This window comes from Myotis daubentonii, chromosome X, assembly GCF_963259705.1.
Source record: "Myotis daubentonii chromosome X, mMyoDau2.1, whole genome shotgun sequence".
Classification (NCBI taxonomy): domain Eukaryota; kingdom Metazoa; phylum Chordata; class Mammalia; order Chiroptera; family Vespertilionidae; genus Myotis; species Myotis daubentonii.
This window is the reverse complement of record NC_081861.1, coordinates 124,564,663-124,583,756: the sequence shown is the minus strand read 5'-3', so window position 1 is coordinate 124,583,756 and position 19,094 is coordinate 124,564,663. Positions and strand designations below refer to the sequence as shown.

Here is a 19,094-nt window from a genome sequence, read left to right as displayed (position 1 = left end):
CTCATCCATGTTTCTATCTATCCCTCTCCCTTCCTCTCTGTAAAAAATCAATAAACTATATTTAAAAAAGAAAAAAAATCTTCCTTCTGTCAGAGCCTGGGGTGCGCCGCAGGACCCAGAGTCAAGTCCCTGCCCAACCACGTGTGCCTCAAAATCGTGCAAGACCCAGATCCGGCTGGCCCCACCCACACTGGGCAAGATCCAGACCCGTCAAGCCCCACCAGGCAGGGGGGCACAGCCTCAGGCCCCCATCAAGCCCTGCCAGGCAGGGACACAACCACAGGTCTCCTGGCGCACACCGGGTGGGGGCGCAGCCACAGGTCCCCTGTTGAATGCCAGGGTTGGGGGGAGTGGCCTGAGGTCCCCTGGCCTGGGCCGGGGTGGGAGGCACGCTTTGAGGTCCCCCGTCAATCCCCACCAGGCAGGGAGTGCGGCCTGAGGTCTCCCATCAAGCCCCGCCAGCGGGGGGCTCAGCCTAAGGTCCCCCATCCCAGCACCGGAGTGGGGGGCATGCCTTGAGGTCCCCTGTCTGTCAAGCCCTGCCGGGCAGGGGGCATGGCCTGAGGTACCCCTCAAGCCCCACCAGGCAGGGAGTGCGGCCTGAGGTCTCCCGTCAAGCCCCGCCAGCAGGGGGCTCGGCCTAAGGTCCCCCATCCCAGCACCAGAGTGGGGGGCATGCCTTGAGGTCCCCTGTCTGTCAAGCCCTGCCGGGCAGGGGGCATGGCCTGAGGTACCCCGTCAAGCCCCGCCGGCGGGGGCCACAGCCTGAGGTCCCCCAGACGGGTGCCAAGGTGGGGGGAGCGGCCTGAGGTCCCCTGGCCTGGGCCAGGGTGGGGGGCATGCCTTGAGGTCCCCCGTCAAACCCTGCTGGGTAGAGAGTGTGGCCTGAGGTCCCCCGTCAATCCCCACCAGGTGGGGAGTGTGGCCTGAGGTCCCCCGTCAAGCCCCGCTGGGTGGGGGTCGTGCCCTAAGGTATCCCATCAAGCCCTGCTGGGCGGGGGGCACAGCCTGAGGTTCCCCTGGCCCAGGCCAGGGTGGGGGACATGCCTTGAGGTCCCCTGTCAAGCCCCGCCGGGTGGGGACGCATCCTCAAGTCCCTGCTGACTGCTCATTAAGGCTCCTTATGGAATTGGCCTCAGCTGTGGGCACAGTCATCTTGTGACAGTATGATGGTTAATTTGCATATTACCTTTATTATATAGGATGTTATATATTATACATTATACATTATATATTGTATGTTATAGGTTATACATTATACAACATATAGCATACAATCATATATCTTAGGGGTCCAGTGCACTGTGGGCCACGAGGCTGCAGTGGGCACAAGGACAGGTCTCAGCCCATCCTCCACGCCCCTCCCCAGCCCCTTCTGCTGCGGCCCCTTGTCCCCTATCTGGCAGCAGCCCTGCTCTCGCTGCGGCCCGCCACTGCTGCTCCCACGCGCTGACGGCACAGAGAGAGCAGGGCCAGCCCCATCAGCAGGTGCGAGTGGCAGCTGCTGCCCCGATTGCCCCTCAGGAGCAGGGGGAGGCAGAGAAGCCCTGAGGGGCGATCAGGGCTGGCAGCTGCCGCTCACACCTGCTGATGGTGCCGAGCGATTGGGGTTGGTGCTGAGCGATTGGGGTTGGTGCTGGGCACCTGCAGCAGGTGCAAGTGGCGGCTCCAACGGTGGCTCCAGCACCGGCAGCAGGTGTGAGCACCGGGTGGGACCGCGGCATGTGGGAGCAAAGAATTTTCAGTAACCACCAGAGGCTCACCCCAATGATAGCGACCAACAACCTGCCTTGGTCTGGCACCCCTGCTCATCTGCTCTACCATCCCACTGCAGCCAATGCCCGCCATGTTCCACATGTGTCCCCTGGTGGTCAGCGCACATCATAGTGAGTGGTTATTCAGTTGTTCCACTGTTCAGTCTATTTGCATATTAGGGTTTTATATATATAGATTATATATTATATACTATATATTGTATATTATATACTATCTATACTAATAAAAGCCTAGGTGACCCTCGTGCGCAATGTCGTCACAAGATGGCCATGTGCACAGTGGAGGCAGGGCCCGGCGGCTGCTCCATGCGGTGAGGCCTGGGGGTCCCATGCCTCCACACGGCATGGAGGAGGCCTGTCCCAGTGTCTCCGCCGCCTCACGTGGATGAGGCGGGTCCCAGTGGATGAGGTGGGTCGCAGCGAACAGTTGGGGGAGATTGGGCCAGCAGGGGAGGGCAGTTGGGGGTGATTGGGCCAGCAGGGGAGGGCAGTTGGGGGTGATTGGGCCGGCAGAAGAGCAGTTAGGCATCGATTGGGCCAGCAGGGGAGTGGTTAGGGGGCAATTGGGCCAGCAGGCGAGCAGTTAGGAGCCAGCAGTCCCGGATTGTGAGAGGGCCTAAACTGGAAGTCGGACATCCTCCAAGGGGTCCCAGATTGAATAGGGTGCAGGCTGGGCTGAGGGACACCCCCCATGATGAATTTTGTGCACTGGGCCACTAGTATATTACATATTACATTATATATATATATATATATATATATATATATATATATATATATATACACACATATATATGTATGTATATATATATATAGTGTCCCCAAAAATATATACATACTTTTTTGATAGTTCAATTGATGTTTCTTCCTTTTCAAATTTAAGCATTGGAATTAATATTCCAAGTGTGTACACATTTTTTGAGACATGCTATATATATTATTTTTAAATATATTTTTTTTGATTTCAGAGAGGAAGGAAGAGGGAGAGATAGAAACATCAATGATGAGAGAGAATCATTGATTGGCTGCCTCCTGCACACCCCCCACTGGGGATCAAGCCTGTAACCCGGGCATGTCCCCTTGGCTGGAATCAAACCCAGGACCCTTCAGTCTGCAGGCTGATGCTCTATCCACTGAGCCAAACCAGCCAGGGCTATATATTTTTTTATATATATATATATTTTTTTAAAGAGAGAGTGGGAGGGGGAGATACAGAGACAGAAAAATCAATGTGAAAGAGACACATCAATTGGTTGCCTCCCGCACACTCCCTACCAGGGCCAGGGTATCAAACCTCTGACCCTTCAGTCCACGGGCTGATGCTCTATCCACTGAGCAAAACCGGCTAGGGCTATTTTTTTATGTTGATATTGATTTTTTAAAAAATATATTTTATTGCCCTGACCGGTTTGGCTCAGTGGATAGAGCGTCGGCCTGTGGACTCAAGGGTCCCAGGTTCGATTCCGGTCAAGAGCATGTACCTTGGTTGCAGGCACATCCCCAGTGGGGAGTGTGCAGGAGGCAGCTGATTGATGTTTCTCACTCTCTATTCCTCTCTGTAAGAAATCAATAAAAATATTAAAAATATATATATATATTTTATTGATTTTTTACAGAGAGGAAGGGAGAGGGATAGAGAGTCAGAAACATCAATGAGAGAGAAACATCGATCAGCCGCCTCCTGCACACTCCCTACTGGGGATGCGCCCACAACCAAGGCACATGCGCCCAACCGGAATCGAACCCGGGACCCCTGAGTCCGCAGGCCGATGCTCTATTCACTGAGCCAAACTGGTCAGGGCTGATATTGATTTTTAGAGAGAGAGGGAGGGAGAGAGAACAAGAAACATTGATCAGTTGCCTTCTGCATGTACCCCAACCAGGGGTGGAACTCGAAACCTTGCTATGTGCTCTGATGGGGAATCGAACCTGCACCTTTCAGTGCAACCAACTGAGCCACAGTGAACAGGGCATGAATTTTGTATTTTTTATTGCTATAATTTACATACTGTAATATTCACCCTTTAAAACATATAGTTCACTGCCCTAGCCGGTTTGGCTCAGTGGATAGTGTGTCACCTTATGGACTGAAGGGTCCTAGTTTACATTCCCGCCAAGCGTACATGCCCAGGTTGCGGGCTTGATCCCCAGTGTGGGGCGTGCAGGAGGCAGCTGATCAATGATTCTCTCTCTCTCATCATTGATGTTTCTACCACTCTCTCCCTCTTCCTTCCTCTCTAAAATCAATAAAAATTAAATTAAATTAAAAATAAATAAGATGTACAGTTCACTGATTTTTTAGTTTATTCACAAAGTAGTGTAACCATCACCACTAATTCTACATTGTTATCATCTGGGTTTTCTGAATTGGGTGGTACAATTATTTACAATGTCAGATAAATTCTAAATTTATAAACTTGTAATTTCCTAAATTTAGAACTAATTGCCTCCACCCAAATACAAAATATCTGCCATCACGTAACCAATTAATGTATTTATTGAAATATATCTTCCCATTTTAGGTAAATCGTTGTACCTAAAACTTATAAAAACATATTATCATCTTTCTTAAGCATTAAATGAACACAGATAACCTAAATTCTTATTTATCTCTCCTTACATTTTTTCTGACTAGAAATGAATACATGTTCATGATGGAAAATTTGTAAAGCATAGAAATACATGGAGAAACAAAACTTGCATTTTTTTTAACACTGGATGAAAAAGGGTTAAATCTCAACAACCTTTAAATTTTAAAATACCAATTTATTGGTAATATTTCCATTAAAGAAGTGGATTTTCTTGAATCAGCTTTTTAAAAACAAAACAAACCTTTTTGGGAGGTCTTACTGACACCCAGCTTCTATTCTATGCTAACTCCATTCTAGCGCCACCACACACCACCTCCCTAGCTCCCCAGAAACCTCTGAGAATAAGTTAAGACTTTGCTTTTCCCATCCATCGGGCGCGAAACCTCCGCGCGAGGGCGCTCTCCCCGCCGTCTGCCAGTGACGCGAAGCGACGTGAACGTGGCCAGCTCAGCGCATGGCCTCCTCCCCGCCTAGAGCTCCGTCACAGGTGGGCCGGACCCGAGCGGACTTCGCCTTATTAAATTGCGGAAGTCAGTAAAAAAATACGTTCCCACAGTCTGTCCTCACATCCTACCTAAGGTTCCCAGGTCCTGAAAAACCCTTCCGGCCACCCCCACGGGAAACCGGAAATGGTTCCTCCCGAGCCAGCGCGCGCGCTGTTAGTTTCACCCGCGTAGCAAGGGGCCTTTTATGGAGCTGCCCTCAGCTTTGCCTGCACAAAAAAAACCGACAGGTCCGCTACGAATCGATCCCGAAATTTTGCCTCGTGTTTTCTAGTCATCCTGCCGGCAGGTACTGTATGAACCCAAGCATAAAGACGTTCAAGTAATGAGGTCCTGGTGCACCGACGGTCCTCCTTTCCCCGGCCCGAGCCCTGGCCTGTCTTCCTTTATTCGTCCCGCCCCTCCTCCCCCGCCCAGCCTTTGGTCTGGCGGTTGCCGCGGAGACTTCCTTCCTCTCCCAACAAGATGGCGGGGGGTGAGGCTGGCGTGACTCTTGGCCAGCCGCATCTTTCTCGACAAGATCTCGCCACTTTGGTAAGGTTTCGATCTGGGAGGATGCGGAGTGAACTCGGGAGTGGGAAAGACAGGGCCTCCCGAGTGGCGTTGAGACAAGGCAGTGCCGTTGAGACAAGGCAGTGCCGGGCTGCTGGAACGTGGTTAGCTCTGGAGCCAGAGTTCCTGAGCCGCGCTCGCGCCGCCACCTGCCTCTCGGCAAGTCCGCGAGCTGGGCGGGGGGAGTGATATCGTGAGATCTAAATGTCATTAAGGTTTTCACTTTTGAAAGTTTGTCCTCAGTGCTAATGTCAAGGTTGGGCTGCCTCCGGCCTCTCCATCTTCTCTAGAGAACGGAGTGTAGTCTTATGTAGCGATGAGAGGGACTTTTAAAACTTCCCAGTCATTCGAGTACAAGATTGCTTATAGAAGAGAGCTATATGCATGGTGGTGAACTGTAGGTAAAGTGTAAAGTCAAAGGAAAAAGTTGTGATTTGCCTTATGTACAGTGATTAAAAGTAAAAGTAAAATGTTTAATTGCAGGATGTTACCAAATTGACTCCACTTTCACACGAAGTAATCAGCAGACAAGCCACAATTAATATAGGTAAGATAAGGATAACTTCTTGGACACCTGAGTTGCTTGATCTCCAGCAAGTGATTTTTCTCTCCCTTTGTGTGATTACCTGAATTGTATAAGGATGCAGATATTCAAATAGACGTTGAGCACTTGTGAGCAAAGCACCTCCTTGATTTCTTTGGGAAGCACATGTTACCCATGCTTACCTTACAGACTAGGTAAGGAAACAAATCATACAGACATATGAGAAGTTTAATAGCATAAGGCAATATGTAGTCATGTAGCACGTTAAGAAGTAAAAATGTGGCTGTACTTGTCACACAGGGTTATTGCAAGGGCAGAGTTTCTTTGAAAGTTTTATTTGATATATAGGCCATTATTAAGTAGAGTATTTTTTTTCCTTAATTGACACCTACAGCTGTAGAGGAGAAGTTATGTCGGCTGAGTGTAAATTTGGGCTATTTGAGAGTCTGTACAAACAGCACAGTAAAGCCTAGTTAAAAGTAAGGCTTTACCATTAGGCTATTAAAGGGTTGTAAGATATATGCTATCCTTGACATCATTACTGTAATTAAACCTGGGTTTTCTCATTTTCATGGATTCCTTTTGGTTAAGCTCATCATACCTATTTATTTTATTCTGGGAATGCTGGAAAATTTCTGAATATACAAGATACATATTTTTTATTGCATTTTTTATTTTTGGATTTGAGAGAAACATCGATTTGTTGTTCCACTTATTTATGCATTCATTGGTTGCTTCTTGTGTGTACCCTGACCAAAATCGAACCCGTAACCTTGGTGTATTAGGATGATGCTCCAACCAACTGAGCTACCCATCCAGGACCTTGAGTGTTTATTTTAAATGAAGGCAATCTTTCCTGTGGTTAAAAACATGAGATGAATAGTTTTTAGTATGCTAAGTACGGCTTTTTTGTTGTTGTTAATCCTTACCCAAGGATATTTTTTCCATTGACGTTTTAGAGAGTGGAAAGGAGAGGGGGAGGCTCTCATCCTTGATGTTTTTGTCTCTCTCCCTCTCCCTTCCTCTCTGAAATCAAGAAAAAAAATTTAAAAAAAGGAATATGTAGGTGCAAAAATTGAAGCCACTGTTGGTTTTACATTGATATTTCTAATGAGTTATAGCTTTGTTTTTCTACTCCATTGTTATTTGCAAAAAAATATTTGGTGCAATTGAGTACATGTGAATTAATTTTTTTGAATATTGTCTGTAGGTACAATTGGCCACGTAGCTCATGGGAAGTCCACAGTTGTAAAAGCTATTTCTGGAGTCCACACTGTCAGGTTCAAAAATGAACTAGAAAGAAATATTACAATCAAGCTTGGATATGCTAATGCTAAGGTGAGCCCTGTACTGTGGAACTAGAAATCAACTTTAATTGGAACATGCAGATAACAAATCCCAAATCTTTTCATTGAAACTTTTAGATTTATAAACTTGATGACCCAAGTTGTCCTCGGCCAGAATGTTACAGATCCTGTGGAAGTAGTACACCTGATGAGTTTCCTACAGACATTCCAGGGACCAAAGGAAACTTCAAATTAGTCAGGTGACCTCTTTGGTGCTAAAAACACTTTATACTTTATATTTTATTGTCTTGTAGTTGGAACTCTTTTGAAATATATAACCGGGATATTAAACAGAGAGCCTAATCGCTGAATGGTTTTGTTTTTTTAACCTTATTTTATGTTTTTAAATAGGTGTTTCTGTTCTTAGGGCAGGAACAAAATGATGAGAGAGAATCATTGATCGGCTGCCTTCTGCATGGCCCACAACCCAAGCATGTGCCCTGATCAGGAATTGAACCGTGACCTCCTGGTTCATAGATCTACACTCAACCTCTGAGGCAGATCAGCCGGGCAGAGAATTTATTCTTGTATCAAAAGCCAGGCCAATTCCAGCTTTTGAAAGTGCTAGCGAAATTTTTGGCAAATTGTTTTTTCAGATGGCTATGTCCATTCTGTTAACACTGTTAACTTTCAAATAGATTACATTCCCTGTATATACTCCATACCGTATTTACTTTCATTGGATTTGGGAGTTTCTGGGTCTTTAGTTATTTCTAGGTATTACATAGCTAATTTCATTTGCTTTGTAATGATCTATAGTGATTTGACTCTCAGCGAGTAGGTAATCTTATTTCCAAGGTCTAGAAACACCAAGTCCTGTAACCACTTGACTTTATAGTAGTAAGAATTATATATATTTTTTCCATATTCATATATAATATTTATATTCTGCATTTAAGGTGATTTAATTTTGGGAAATCTGTAACTTGCATCTTGAAGCATTGATTGATCTTAGGACTGATTGTTATTTCTCCATTGGTAGACATGTTTCCTTTGTTGACTGCCCTGGCCACGATATTTTGATGGCCACTATGCTGAACGGTGCCGCAGTGATGGATGCAGCTCTTCTGTTGATAGGTAAGTAATATCAGAATTGGTTTGGACAAATCAATGTGGAGCAAATCCAAGATGAAATATTTAAAGGGGAACTAAGGCCTTTAAAGGCCATATCTATTACCTAAGGGTGACATGAGTGGAAACTAATATGAAATACTAGATGACATCCCTGCCTACCAGCTGTCACAAAATATTAAACAAGATAGACCTAGGGCCTATAGAATTCATATGGTAGTATATAGTTTTAAAAGTCAGGAGTTCATTTTCCTTACATCACATGATATAACTTATTTTTATTTTACATTTACTTGTAAAAGTACATGTGAGTTTTTGTTTTTGTCTCAGCTGTCCACTGCAACATTGATATATAATGTTTCTATTTAGACGCAAACTCATTCTTAGTGTCGAAGGTTAAACCTGAATTGGGGTTTTCAGGACTAGGGTTGTACTACCTCCTTATGTGAGCTGTTGAGAGATTTGTTGCTATGGGATATAATTTTTTAAAAGTATGCCAAGGGATATAGTATAGGACACCTGAACATTACTGCATAGAGAGGATGACCATTGGAGGGCCCAACAAAACATGCCTATTTCTTTATGATACACTGTTAGTTATCTTCACTATTAGTGTTCCTCCCTTCCTTTGTTAGGGAATAACCTCTAATAGTTGAAATTTATAGACTGTATTAAGTGTCTTTCCCTCTTAATTACTCTCTGCCTCTTGGGAGCTTGACTGGGCCGGAACATTTCTAATGCTGGATAGAGCCTTATGCCTGAGCAAAAGTTAAGGGCAGACCCTGAGATGCCAAACTTGTTGATTCCAAACTCCTTGCTTAGGACCAGCAATGGGAGCCAAACAATGTGATAACCAGGACCTTCGCTTTGAGTAGGTCTAGGACATTCAAATGTTTCCTTTATCACATGCCAGCTAATAAAATATACATAATATAAAACTTATCATTTTAGCCATAAAGTGTACAATTTGGTGACATTAAGTACACTGACGGTGTTGTACAAGCATCACCACTGTCTAGTTCCAGGACATCTTCATTACCCCAAAAGAGAGCCCTATGCCCATTAAACAGTCACTCTATTCCCCCCCCACCCCCCAGCCCAGCTCCTGGCAACCACTAATCTGCTTTCTGTCTCATGAATTTACCTCTTCTGACATATTTCTAGCTAATTCTCATGCATCTATTTTATTCTTTGTCATTTAGCTGGTAATGAGTCTTGTCCTCAGCCTCAGACTTCTGAACACCTGGCTGCTATAGAAATCATGAAACTGAAGCATATTTTGATTCTACAAAATAAAATAGATTTGGTGAAAGAAAGCCAGGCTAAAGAACAGTATGAACAGATCCTTGCATTTGTACAAGGTAAGAAGCCATAATATCTAATACATCGATGCATCACTTTGAGAGCTATTTAATCCAGGTACCAGATGTTAACTCTTAATAGATTTTATAAAACAGGGTAAGCTTAGGGGTCTTAAGCCTTATTTTTCTCTACCTACCACTGGTGAAATCAATGTTTCTGAATGAATAGACTAAAATATATTTTTGCTGGTTGAAAGTTAGAAGTGAAGTTGTATTCTGGAAACTATCAGTGTAAAAAATCCTCAGTGAGCCCTAGCTGGTTTGGCTCAGTGAACACAGCGTCAGCCTGGGGACTGAAGAGTCCTGGGTTCAATTCCAGTCAAGGGCACATGCCTGGATTGTGGGCTCGACCCCCAGTAGGGGTTGTGCAGGAGGCAGCCTATCAATGATTCTCTCTCATCATTGATGTTTCTATCTCTTCCCTCTCCCTTCCTCTCTGAAATCAATAAAAATATATTTTAAAAAAGTAAAAATAAAAAAATCCTCAGTGATAATAAAATGAACAAAGCACTTAAAAAAATAGGTCTTAAATTATTCTTACTGCGTAGCTACTTGGAGAATTGGAACTGACAATCATTTATTTAAACTTCATCATCCCTTTCTCTACCAGCTAGTGTTCTTCATTTTAGGGAAGACATGATACATCTTATTGTTGACATTCGATTCTCTCTCAGCCATGTTTTTGTTGTTAGATTGACTTTCCATGAACCCAGTTCTATCATAATGAAAAAGAATAAGTCATATTGATTAAAATTAATTCTGTTTGTTCCATTTCTTTGACCAGCCTGTTTGACATATAATTAATAAGGAGCAAATATTAATATGTGCAGTAGTCTTTGATTAGCAAAGAGTCTGTAATTTTATCTTGACATTTATTGGAAGGTTAATTACATGTTATTGGAAATCTTTCAACTAGTAAAATGTTCTTTCCCAGGAGTGTTAGTGTTTTATTCCTTTAAATAGTTTTATCATCTTAGTATATTAAATATACTTTAACATTTTTCTCTTAAAGGGAATAGTATCCATTTTCAGGAGTAAAAGCAAACAATACTGCTACCTTTCTAAACAAAAATCACTTTCTACTGGTTTCTGGCACTTGTGTGGGGATGTGTAGGCATCTGTTTCTTAACAGTTTCCTGTAACATGTATAGAACAAATTTTGTAAAATTGAATTCTGATTTTTCTGAATTTTGTCATATAGGTACAGTAGCAGAAGGTGCTCCTATTATTCCAATTTCTGCTCAGCTGAAATACAATATTGAAGTTGTCTGTGAGTACATAGTAAAGAAAATTCCAGTACCGCCGAGAGATTTTACTTCAGAACCCCGACTTATTGGTAAGTGATAGGATTTGTTTTTAACTCTTTTTTTAAAAAATATATTTTATTGATTTTTTACAGAGAGGAAGAGAGAGGGATAGAGAGTTAGAAACATCAATGAGAGAGAAACATCCATCAGCTGCCTCCTGCACACCCCTACTGGGGATGTGCCCGCAACCAAGGTACATGCCCTTGACCGGAATCGAACCTGGGACCCTTGAGTCCGCAGGCTGACGCTCTATCCACTGAGCCAAACCGGTTAGGGCTGTTTCTAACACTTAATTGGATCTTTTCTACATTGGTGATTCCCCCATAAGAGTATTTACTACTATTTCCTATTTCTTGTACCATTAATGAAGATTTTCATGTCCCTTTCGCTTTTATTTAAGTTTAAAATATCAATTTTGCTATAATTTGATCATCAAAGATTGTGATTTCTTTTTTATTTTATTGATTTCAGAGGGGAAGGGAGAGAGAGAAACATCAATGATGAGAGAGAATCATTGATCAGCTGCCTACTGCACTCCCCCTACTGGGGATGGAGCCCGCAATCAGGCCACATGCCCTTGACCGAAATTGAACCCAGGACCCTTCAGTTTGCTGGTCTATGCTCTTACCTACTGAGCCAAATCAGCTAGGGCTAGGCTTGTGATTTCTACGGAGATGTAGGAGCCTTTTCAAAACACATTTAGCCCTTTTGGGCCTTCACCCAGGGCCCACCTGTGTGTTGTGGGAAGTGTTCTCTTGGGTGATTGTGATGCGTACCCATTGTTAAGAGACACTGCTCTCAGGACCTAAGTGCAGGTCATATAGTCCTAGAGTTGTTTTGTAGTTTTAAAACTAAATTTTTATTTAGAAGTTGTATAGTGGTATATAAAGGAAAGAAAAAAGTCCATGATCTCCCTGCCTCCCTCCCACTTCTAGCCCCTTAGCCCTGAAGTATTTTAGTTTTAGTTTTTCTTTGTGGAAGTGGGATCATACTGTATGTGTTATTTTATAACTAGTTTTTTCCTTTAATAGTATCCTTCCAGTTCATTACATATGGTTCTACATTCTTTAATGGCTGCATGACAAACCCTGGTATTGATGTACCATAAAATGCCTCCTGTCAGTGAACTTTTACGTTATTTCCACTTTTCCATAAGGCTGCAGTAATCTTAGTTGGAGTAATAATATTAGGTTTTGTCACAAACTCACCCCTATGGTGTAAATCTTATGTGTATACTATTTTAGGAAAGTTAACTTAGAAAATAATATTTCATCTAAAATTAAAGTGTGTAGAATCAGCTTTAATTTGTTTTCTTTTTAGTTATTAGGTCCTTTGATGTCAACAAACCTGGCTGTGAAGTTGATGACCTTAAAGGGGGTGTAGCTGGTGGTAGTATTCTAAAAGGAGTGTTAAAGGTAAGTTGGGTTTTGGTTGTGTTTTTGTTTGTTTGTTTGTTTAATTGAGGTAAATTGGTTAATAACATTATTTAAATTTCAGGTTTTTACAACCTTATAATACAATGTCTGTATACTCCATTGAATGCTCACCACCCAAAGTCTACTGGTTATGTTTTTGCTTTGTTTTCCCCTGGTCTTTTTTTTCTTCTTAGGTTTTTTTTTCCAATTACAGTTTACATTCAGCATTATTCTGTATTTGTTTCATATGTACAGCAAAGTGGTTAGAAAATCATGTACTTCCCTGGTCTTAATTAGGAAAGCAGTATATGGATATTTTAAATTGAAAAATAAATTTTTTTTTTCAAAAGACATAAAACTTTTTTTTTTAAATATATTTTATTGATTTTTTACAGAGAGGAAGGGAGAGGGATAGAGAGTTAGAAACATCAATGAGAGAGAAACATCGACCAGCTGCCTCCTGCACACTCCCCACTGGGGATGTGCCCACAACCAAGGTACATGCCCTTGACTGGAATCGAACCCAGGACCCTTGAGTCCGCAGGCCGACGCTCTATCCACTGAGCCAAACCGGCCAGGGCAAGACATAAAACTTTTTAAAAGAATTTATTGATTTGAGAGAGAGAGAGATCAATGTGTTCTACTTATTTATGAATTGGTTGCTTCTTGTATGTGCTCTTATTGGGGATCAAATCCACAACCTTGGCGTATTGGGACAACACTAACCAACTGTGCTACTCATTTAGGGCAAAAAATTTTTTTCTTGGTGGTGCCTAGTACTTGATATAGATGTGTTTTAGTACTCCACATTTTTTGTGGAGATAGGCTTATATGGTAGCTGGTTAGAAACAGTCGGATGGTTCTGTTTTGGGAGATCATTTTACTTTTTTTTATTATTGTTGTGGTCTTTGAAATAGAAAAAGGATTGCCTTTTCACTTTTGTGGTCTTTCTGTTAGGACTTTTTATGTGTAAATGGGAATTGTGTTGTCCCTAACTCTAAATGCAGTAATTTTAATTATTAAATTTTTTTTTTATAGGTGGGCCAGGAGATAGAAGTCAGACCTGGTATCGTTTCCAAAGATAGTGAAGGGAAACTCATGTGTAAACCAATCTTTTCCAAAATTGTATCACTGTTTGCGGAACATAATGATCTTCAGTACGCTGCTCCAGGGGGTCTTATTGGTAAGGTTTTTCCTCTCATCCCTATGTTATTTTTGAGAGGCAGGAAGGGAGAGGGAGAGAAAAACATCAGTGTGAGAGAGGGAAGCATCGATTGGCTGTCTCCTACATGCCCCCCATTGGAGATCAAAACCACAACCTGGGCATGTGCCCTAACTGACTGAGAATTGAACTGAGAACCTTGCAGTATATGGGATGACACCCAACCAACTAAGCCACACCAGCCAGGGCACATCTCTACATTTTCATTTGTGGATATTCATGGCACTTTTCATGGGAAATGGATTACTCAAAAAGATATAGATTTTTTTTTTTTTAGTTCTCACCCCAGGATATGTTCTTCATTAATTTTGGAGACGGGGAAAGAGAGAAGGAGGGGAGGAGAAAGATAACTCTTATAGCCACCACCCAGCTTCAACAAATTACCAATACACTCTCAATCTTGCTTCCTCTTTATATCTGTTCTTCTCTTCCTCCTCAAAAGATACACGGCTAAAACATTTCGAAGTGGATTCTAGGAGTCATATATGAAATCTTTACGCTATTTTTTTGACTAGCCTTCCAGGGGAGAAATGGCAGGCAGATATCCTTCACACTACCCATGAATTTTGTATCTTTTCAACTTTCATTAAGGATAGATTCATTTTTTAGTTAGGCTGTTATCTCTTTGCCCTTTGTTTAGAATTTAAGTGAAGGGAGTCTTTCTGATTTCAAATGCACAACTAACTTGGGAGTTTACAATTCTATTTCTTCAGATAAAATGGATTTTTTTTGTCAAACCTATGTAGCTGTTATGTTACTATGAAAATCTAAGTATTAAAATGTACAGGTATGTGCTGTACTTGTTTGAGTACGTTTTGGGGTAAACAGCTTTGCAGGGGAAAAAATGGGAACATATACATACATACACACATATATATATATGTATATATGTGTATGTATATATATGCACATACACTAGAGGCCCGATGCACAAAATTCATGCAAGGGGCTCGGCCCTTGCAGCCTCGGCCAGCCCTTGCAGCCCTGGCTTCGTCCGGAAGGTCAATTGGCTGTTTGGTCTAATTAGCATATTAGCTCTTTGTTATATAGGATATATCTTATTTTATATCAGGAGTTGGAACCAAAATTGACCCCACTTTGTGCCGGGCTGACAGAATGGTGGGGCAGGTACTTGGTGCGGTTGGAGCTTTACCTGAGATCTTCACAGAATTGGAAATCTCCTATTTCCTGCTTAGACGCCTTCTAGGGGTACGCACTGAAGGAGACAAAAAAGCGGCAAAAGTAAGTGCTTTCCATAATTCCTGTTTCAGAAAAGTGACAGTGATGTGAAGACCAGTCTTACAGTTATCATGGGATTCAAAAAAAGGAGTAAATTTGAATTCTTGAAAATGGAGAATTTCGATATGGCATTCAGTTTAAAGTGAAACCAGACAAAACGGAAAAGTATGTCATGTGTCAATGATTTAGTCCTGTTATCCATTTTATTTATTTTTAATTTTTGTTAATCTTCACCTGAGGATATTTTCCCATCGATTTTTACAGAGAGTGGAAGGGAGACAGACAGACAGACAAAAACATCAGTGTGTCCTCCAATTGATTGGTTGCCTCCCGCACGTGCTCCAACCAGGGCCAGAGATTGAGCCTGCAACTGAGGCATGTGCCCTTGACGAATCAAACCCGGGCCCATGCCCTATCCACTGAGCTAACCTGGCTAAGGCATCATTTGATTTTTTTTTTTAAGTGTCAAGATTATGCTGGCAGAGATGGAAAGTTGCTGACATCTGTTGTTGGCAAGGATGTCAGAAAATGAATAGTAAGTTTTGGAACACATTTTCTTGATATTGGGGTTTATTTTTATTTCCCTAGGTGCAAAAGTTGTCGAAGAATGAAGTGCTCATGGTGAACATAGGATCCCTGTCGACTGGAGGAAGAGTTAGTGCAGTCAAGGCCGATTTGGGCAAAATTGTTTTGACTAATCCTGTGTGCACAGAAGTAGGAGAAAAAATTGCCCTTAGCCGAAGGGTTGAGAAACACTGGCGGTAAGTGTATTAGCCTTTGTCACTGTCTATTAAAGAAGACACAGTTAATTTTCTTAGATCCTTTGTGGCGCGCGTGCGCGCGCACACACACACTTGAATACAACAGTTATTATTGTGGCTTTAACTCTAAACTATATTTATTTGAATGACTTTGTAATCTGTATTTCCAGCCGTGATTTGTGATGGACACCTATCAAAAACCAATGAATTTGGTTCAGTATTTCCCTTGTCTTTGGCTTTTTACACACGCACACGCACACGCACACTCACACACACACACACACACACACACACACACACACACACACACACTAGGAGTTGCTCTCTGCTGCTTGCCTTAGCTGGCCACCCTGCCCACCACCTCTGGTAGCTCTCCCCTGCTCATTGCTCGCTGCCCCGCCCTCCTATAGCTCTCCCTACTCTTAGCTTGCTGCCCCACCCTCCTGTACCTCTCCACTGCTTGTAGATCGGTTGTGATGTTATGGCATCCTGGCTAATTTGCATATTCTGTTATTAGATGTATAAACATTTTTTTCTGAGCTGTTTGAGGATTAGGTTGTTTATAACCATGCCCCTCCCCTTGATCTCATAATACTTCATATAGTTCCTAAAAACAAAGATATTTTCTTATATAACCATGTAAAGAAGTTTAACATTGATAAAATAATAAAATCTACAGTCCATATTCCAGTTTTATTGCTTGTCCCAATATTGTCCTCTACGTCCTTCCAATCTGGGTCATGCATTGCATTTAATTTTCATGTCTCTTTGATCTCTAATCTGAAATTTCCTTAACCTTTCATTGTCTTGGCATTGTCAGCTTTGAAGAATACAAGCTAGTTACTTTATAGACTATTCCTCAATTTGGGTTTATCTGATGTTTCCTAAGATTAGACTCAGGTTTTATATTCTTGGCTGGAATACTTATTTTTTTTAAAAAATATATTTTATTGATTTTTTACAGAGAGGAAGGGGGAGAGATAGAGAGTTAGAAACATCGATGAGAGAGAAACATCGATCAGCTGCCTCCTGCACATCTCCTACTGGGGATATGCCCGCAACCCAGGTACATGCCCTTGACCGGAATCGAACCTGGGACCTTTCAGTCCGCAGGCCGACGCTCTATCCACTGAGCCAAACCGGTTTCGGCTGGAATACTTATATAGGTGGTGATGTATCCTTAGAGAATCACTAAAATTGTTCACAGAAATGAGAGCATCTGAATGAGTCTTACATTCTTTTTTTTTTAATATTTTTTTATTGAGTTCAGAGAAGAAAGGAAAGGGAGAGAGAGAAACATCAATGAGAGAGAATCATTGATCATCTGCCTCCTGCACGCCCCCTACTGGGGGTCGAGCCCATAATCCGGGCATGTGCCCTGATTGGGAATCAAACCAGTGATTTCTTGATTCCTGGGTCGACGCACAACCACTGAGCCACACTGGCCGGGTGATTCTTACATTCTTTAGAATTGTAGTTTTAATCCATGTGGAGGTGGATTTTGTTCTAGAAGCTACAGTTGAGTTAACAATCCAGCTTAGTCAGTCACCTATTAGAGCAGACATTGGAAGAGGGAGCAGAGGTCTCTCTACTGTTGAGAGTAATCCTATATAATAAAGAGCTAATATGCAAATGGTTGTCGGGACAGGAGACCCGGGACCTGAGGCCATGCCCCCCAGCACCGGGGCCAGGAGACCTGAAGCCACGCCCCTGGGTGGGGCCAGCCGGGTCTTTGTTTGCCCAGTGGGGGTGGGGCTGATCAGATCTTGGTCTGGCGCGATTTTGAGGTGCACTTGGGTGGGCGGGGACTTGACTCTCGGTCCCGCGGCGTGCCCCAGACTCTGACAGGAGGGAGATTTTCATATATGTATTTTTACTAATTTTCTTTCATCTCTGACACTTCTATTATAAAGGGCAAATAGCAATATTAAAATGTTTCCTCTAATTCCCTTTTAATGTGCATGAATTTTGTGCACCGGGCCACTAGTCTGCCAATAATAGACTATCTAGTCCTTTAGTTTAATTTCCTTTACCAGCTAAGGTTATGCTAAAGCCATTGTGATATGCTGAGGTGCTGTGAATGGAGAAAAGGATAGAGAATGAGATTTTTTTAAAAGTATCAGAGTGGGGGGTTTTATAACAGCACTAGAGGCCCGTTGCACGAAGAGATTCGTGCAATAGGCCTTCCCTTCCCCTGGCTGCTGGCACCGGTTTTCCTCCAGCACCCGAGACCCAGGCCTTCGCTCCTCTGGCTTGGAGCCTTCCATCTTTGCTACTCTGGCCCAGAGCCTTCTGTCTTCGCTCTGCCGCTTCGCACCTACGCATGCAAATTAACTGCCATCTTTGTTGGGTTAATTTGCATACTCCTGGTTGGCTGGTGAGCTTAGTGGAGGGATGGTCAATTTACATGTTTCTCTATTATTAGATAAGATGGTTCCTTAGGTGGATGGGAAGGCTCTTGACAGTTCTGAAGGAGTAGGTGTATTTTGATAGAGTGAAGGTGAGCATATTTATAGTAGCAATTTTTTTTTCTTCTGTCATTCATTCTGACTAGAGTCCATCTGTCTGGGTCTAAATCTAAGATGATAGTGTGAGCTTTATGGAGAAGCAGGTTTTGGAAACATTCAGATTGAGCAGATAGGCAAGTAAAACCAGTTATGTCAAATGATTGTGTGGTAATAATGAAATAGCCCAAAAATCACAGTTTCTTTTATTTTCATTTTGCAGTTTAATTGGTTGGGGTCAAATAAGAAGAGGAGTGACAATCAAGCCAACAGTAGATGATGACTGAAGAATTCGGAACAAGTCAGATTTTCAAAGTAGTGCTGGGGAGTGAACTTCACCTTAGTGATTACTCTCATTTTTCGGTGATGCAAATGTAACCTCTCTAGTACTGAAATAGGGTCTACAATAAATGCAAAAATTACTGGATTGATTTTCTCAGAAACTGCTCATTCTCAAATAATGTCTAAATTACATAACTGCTGGTTTGACATGAAACTACTACAGTTAGCTTTTGCTGTAGCACATGTACCACAGAACCTGTTTGAAATAAATTTCTTCTTCTTATTTTCATGATTCATCTTTGAGTAACTTCAGACTTGAAAGGATTATTACATCAGTAAAAACTTGGAGATACAAATTCTTGAAGACCAGCTTCCCTTTGCCTCATATTTTATGTTGTTTTATTTTCACAATTTTGAGTAAAAGAAATGAATAGGTTCAAATAAAATTATCCTTCAGAGCAAGCATGTCACACTCAAAGGTTAACATGGGCTAAATAAGGCTTAAGTTTATGTGGGCGGCAAAAAAAAACAAAAGCTTCAATTTTCATAGAAACGTAGGTTTATTTTGATAGAGACATTCTGAATGCACAGGGCTGAAATAAATGAGTCGTCGTTAACAAA

At 42.4% G+C, this 19,094-nt stretch overlaps 1 protein-coding gene across 1 annotated transcript; it reads left to right on the top strand.

Annotated features, from left to right (window-relative positions):
- The first annotated feature begins 5,251 nt into the window (after positions 1-5,251).
- On the top strand, positions 5,252-18,756 carry EIF2S3 (eukaryotic translation initiation factor 2 subunit gamma). The gene is made up of 12 exons (XM_059680085.1): positions 5,252-5,403; positions 5,905-5,968; positions 7,176-7,303; positions 7,390-7,511; positions 8,294-8,388; positions 9,585-9,743; positions 10,945-11,079; positions 12,371-12,465; positions 13,504-13,648; positions 14,760-14,929; positions 15,515-15,687; positions 18,415-18,756. Exons 1-12 carry the CDS (start codon positions 5,335-5,337, stop codon positions 18,476-18,478), a joined length of 1,419 nt encoding a protein of 472 aa, XP_059536068.1. The 5' UTR covers positions 5,252-5,334; the 3' UTR covers positions 18,479-18,756.
- The last annotated feature ends 338 nt before the right edge of the window (positions 18,757-19,094 follow it).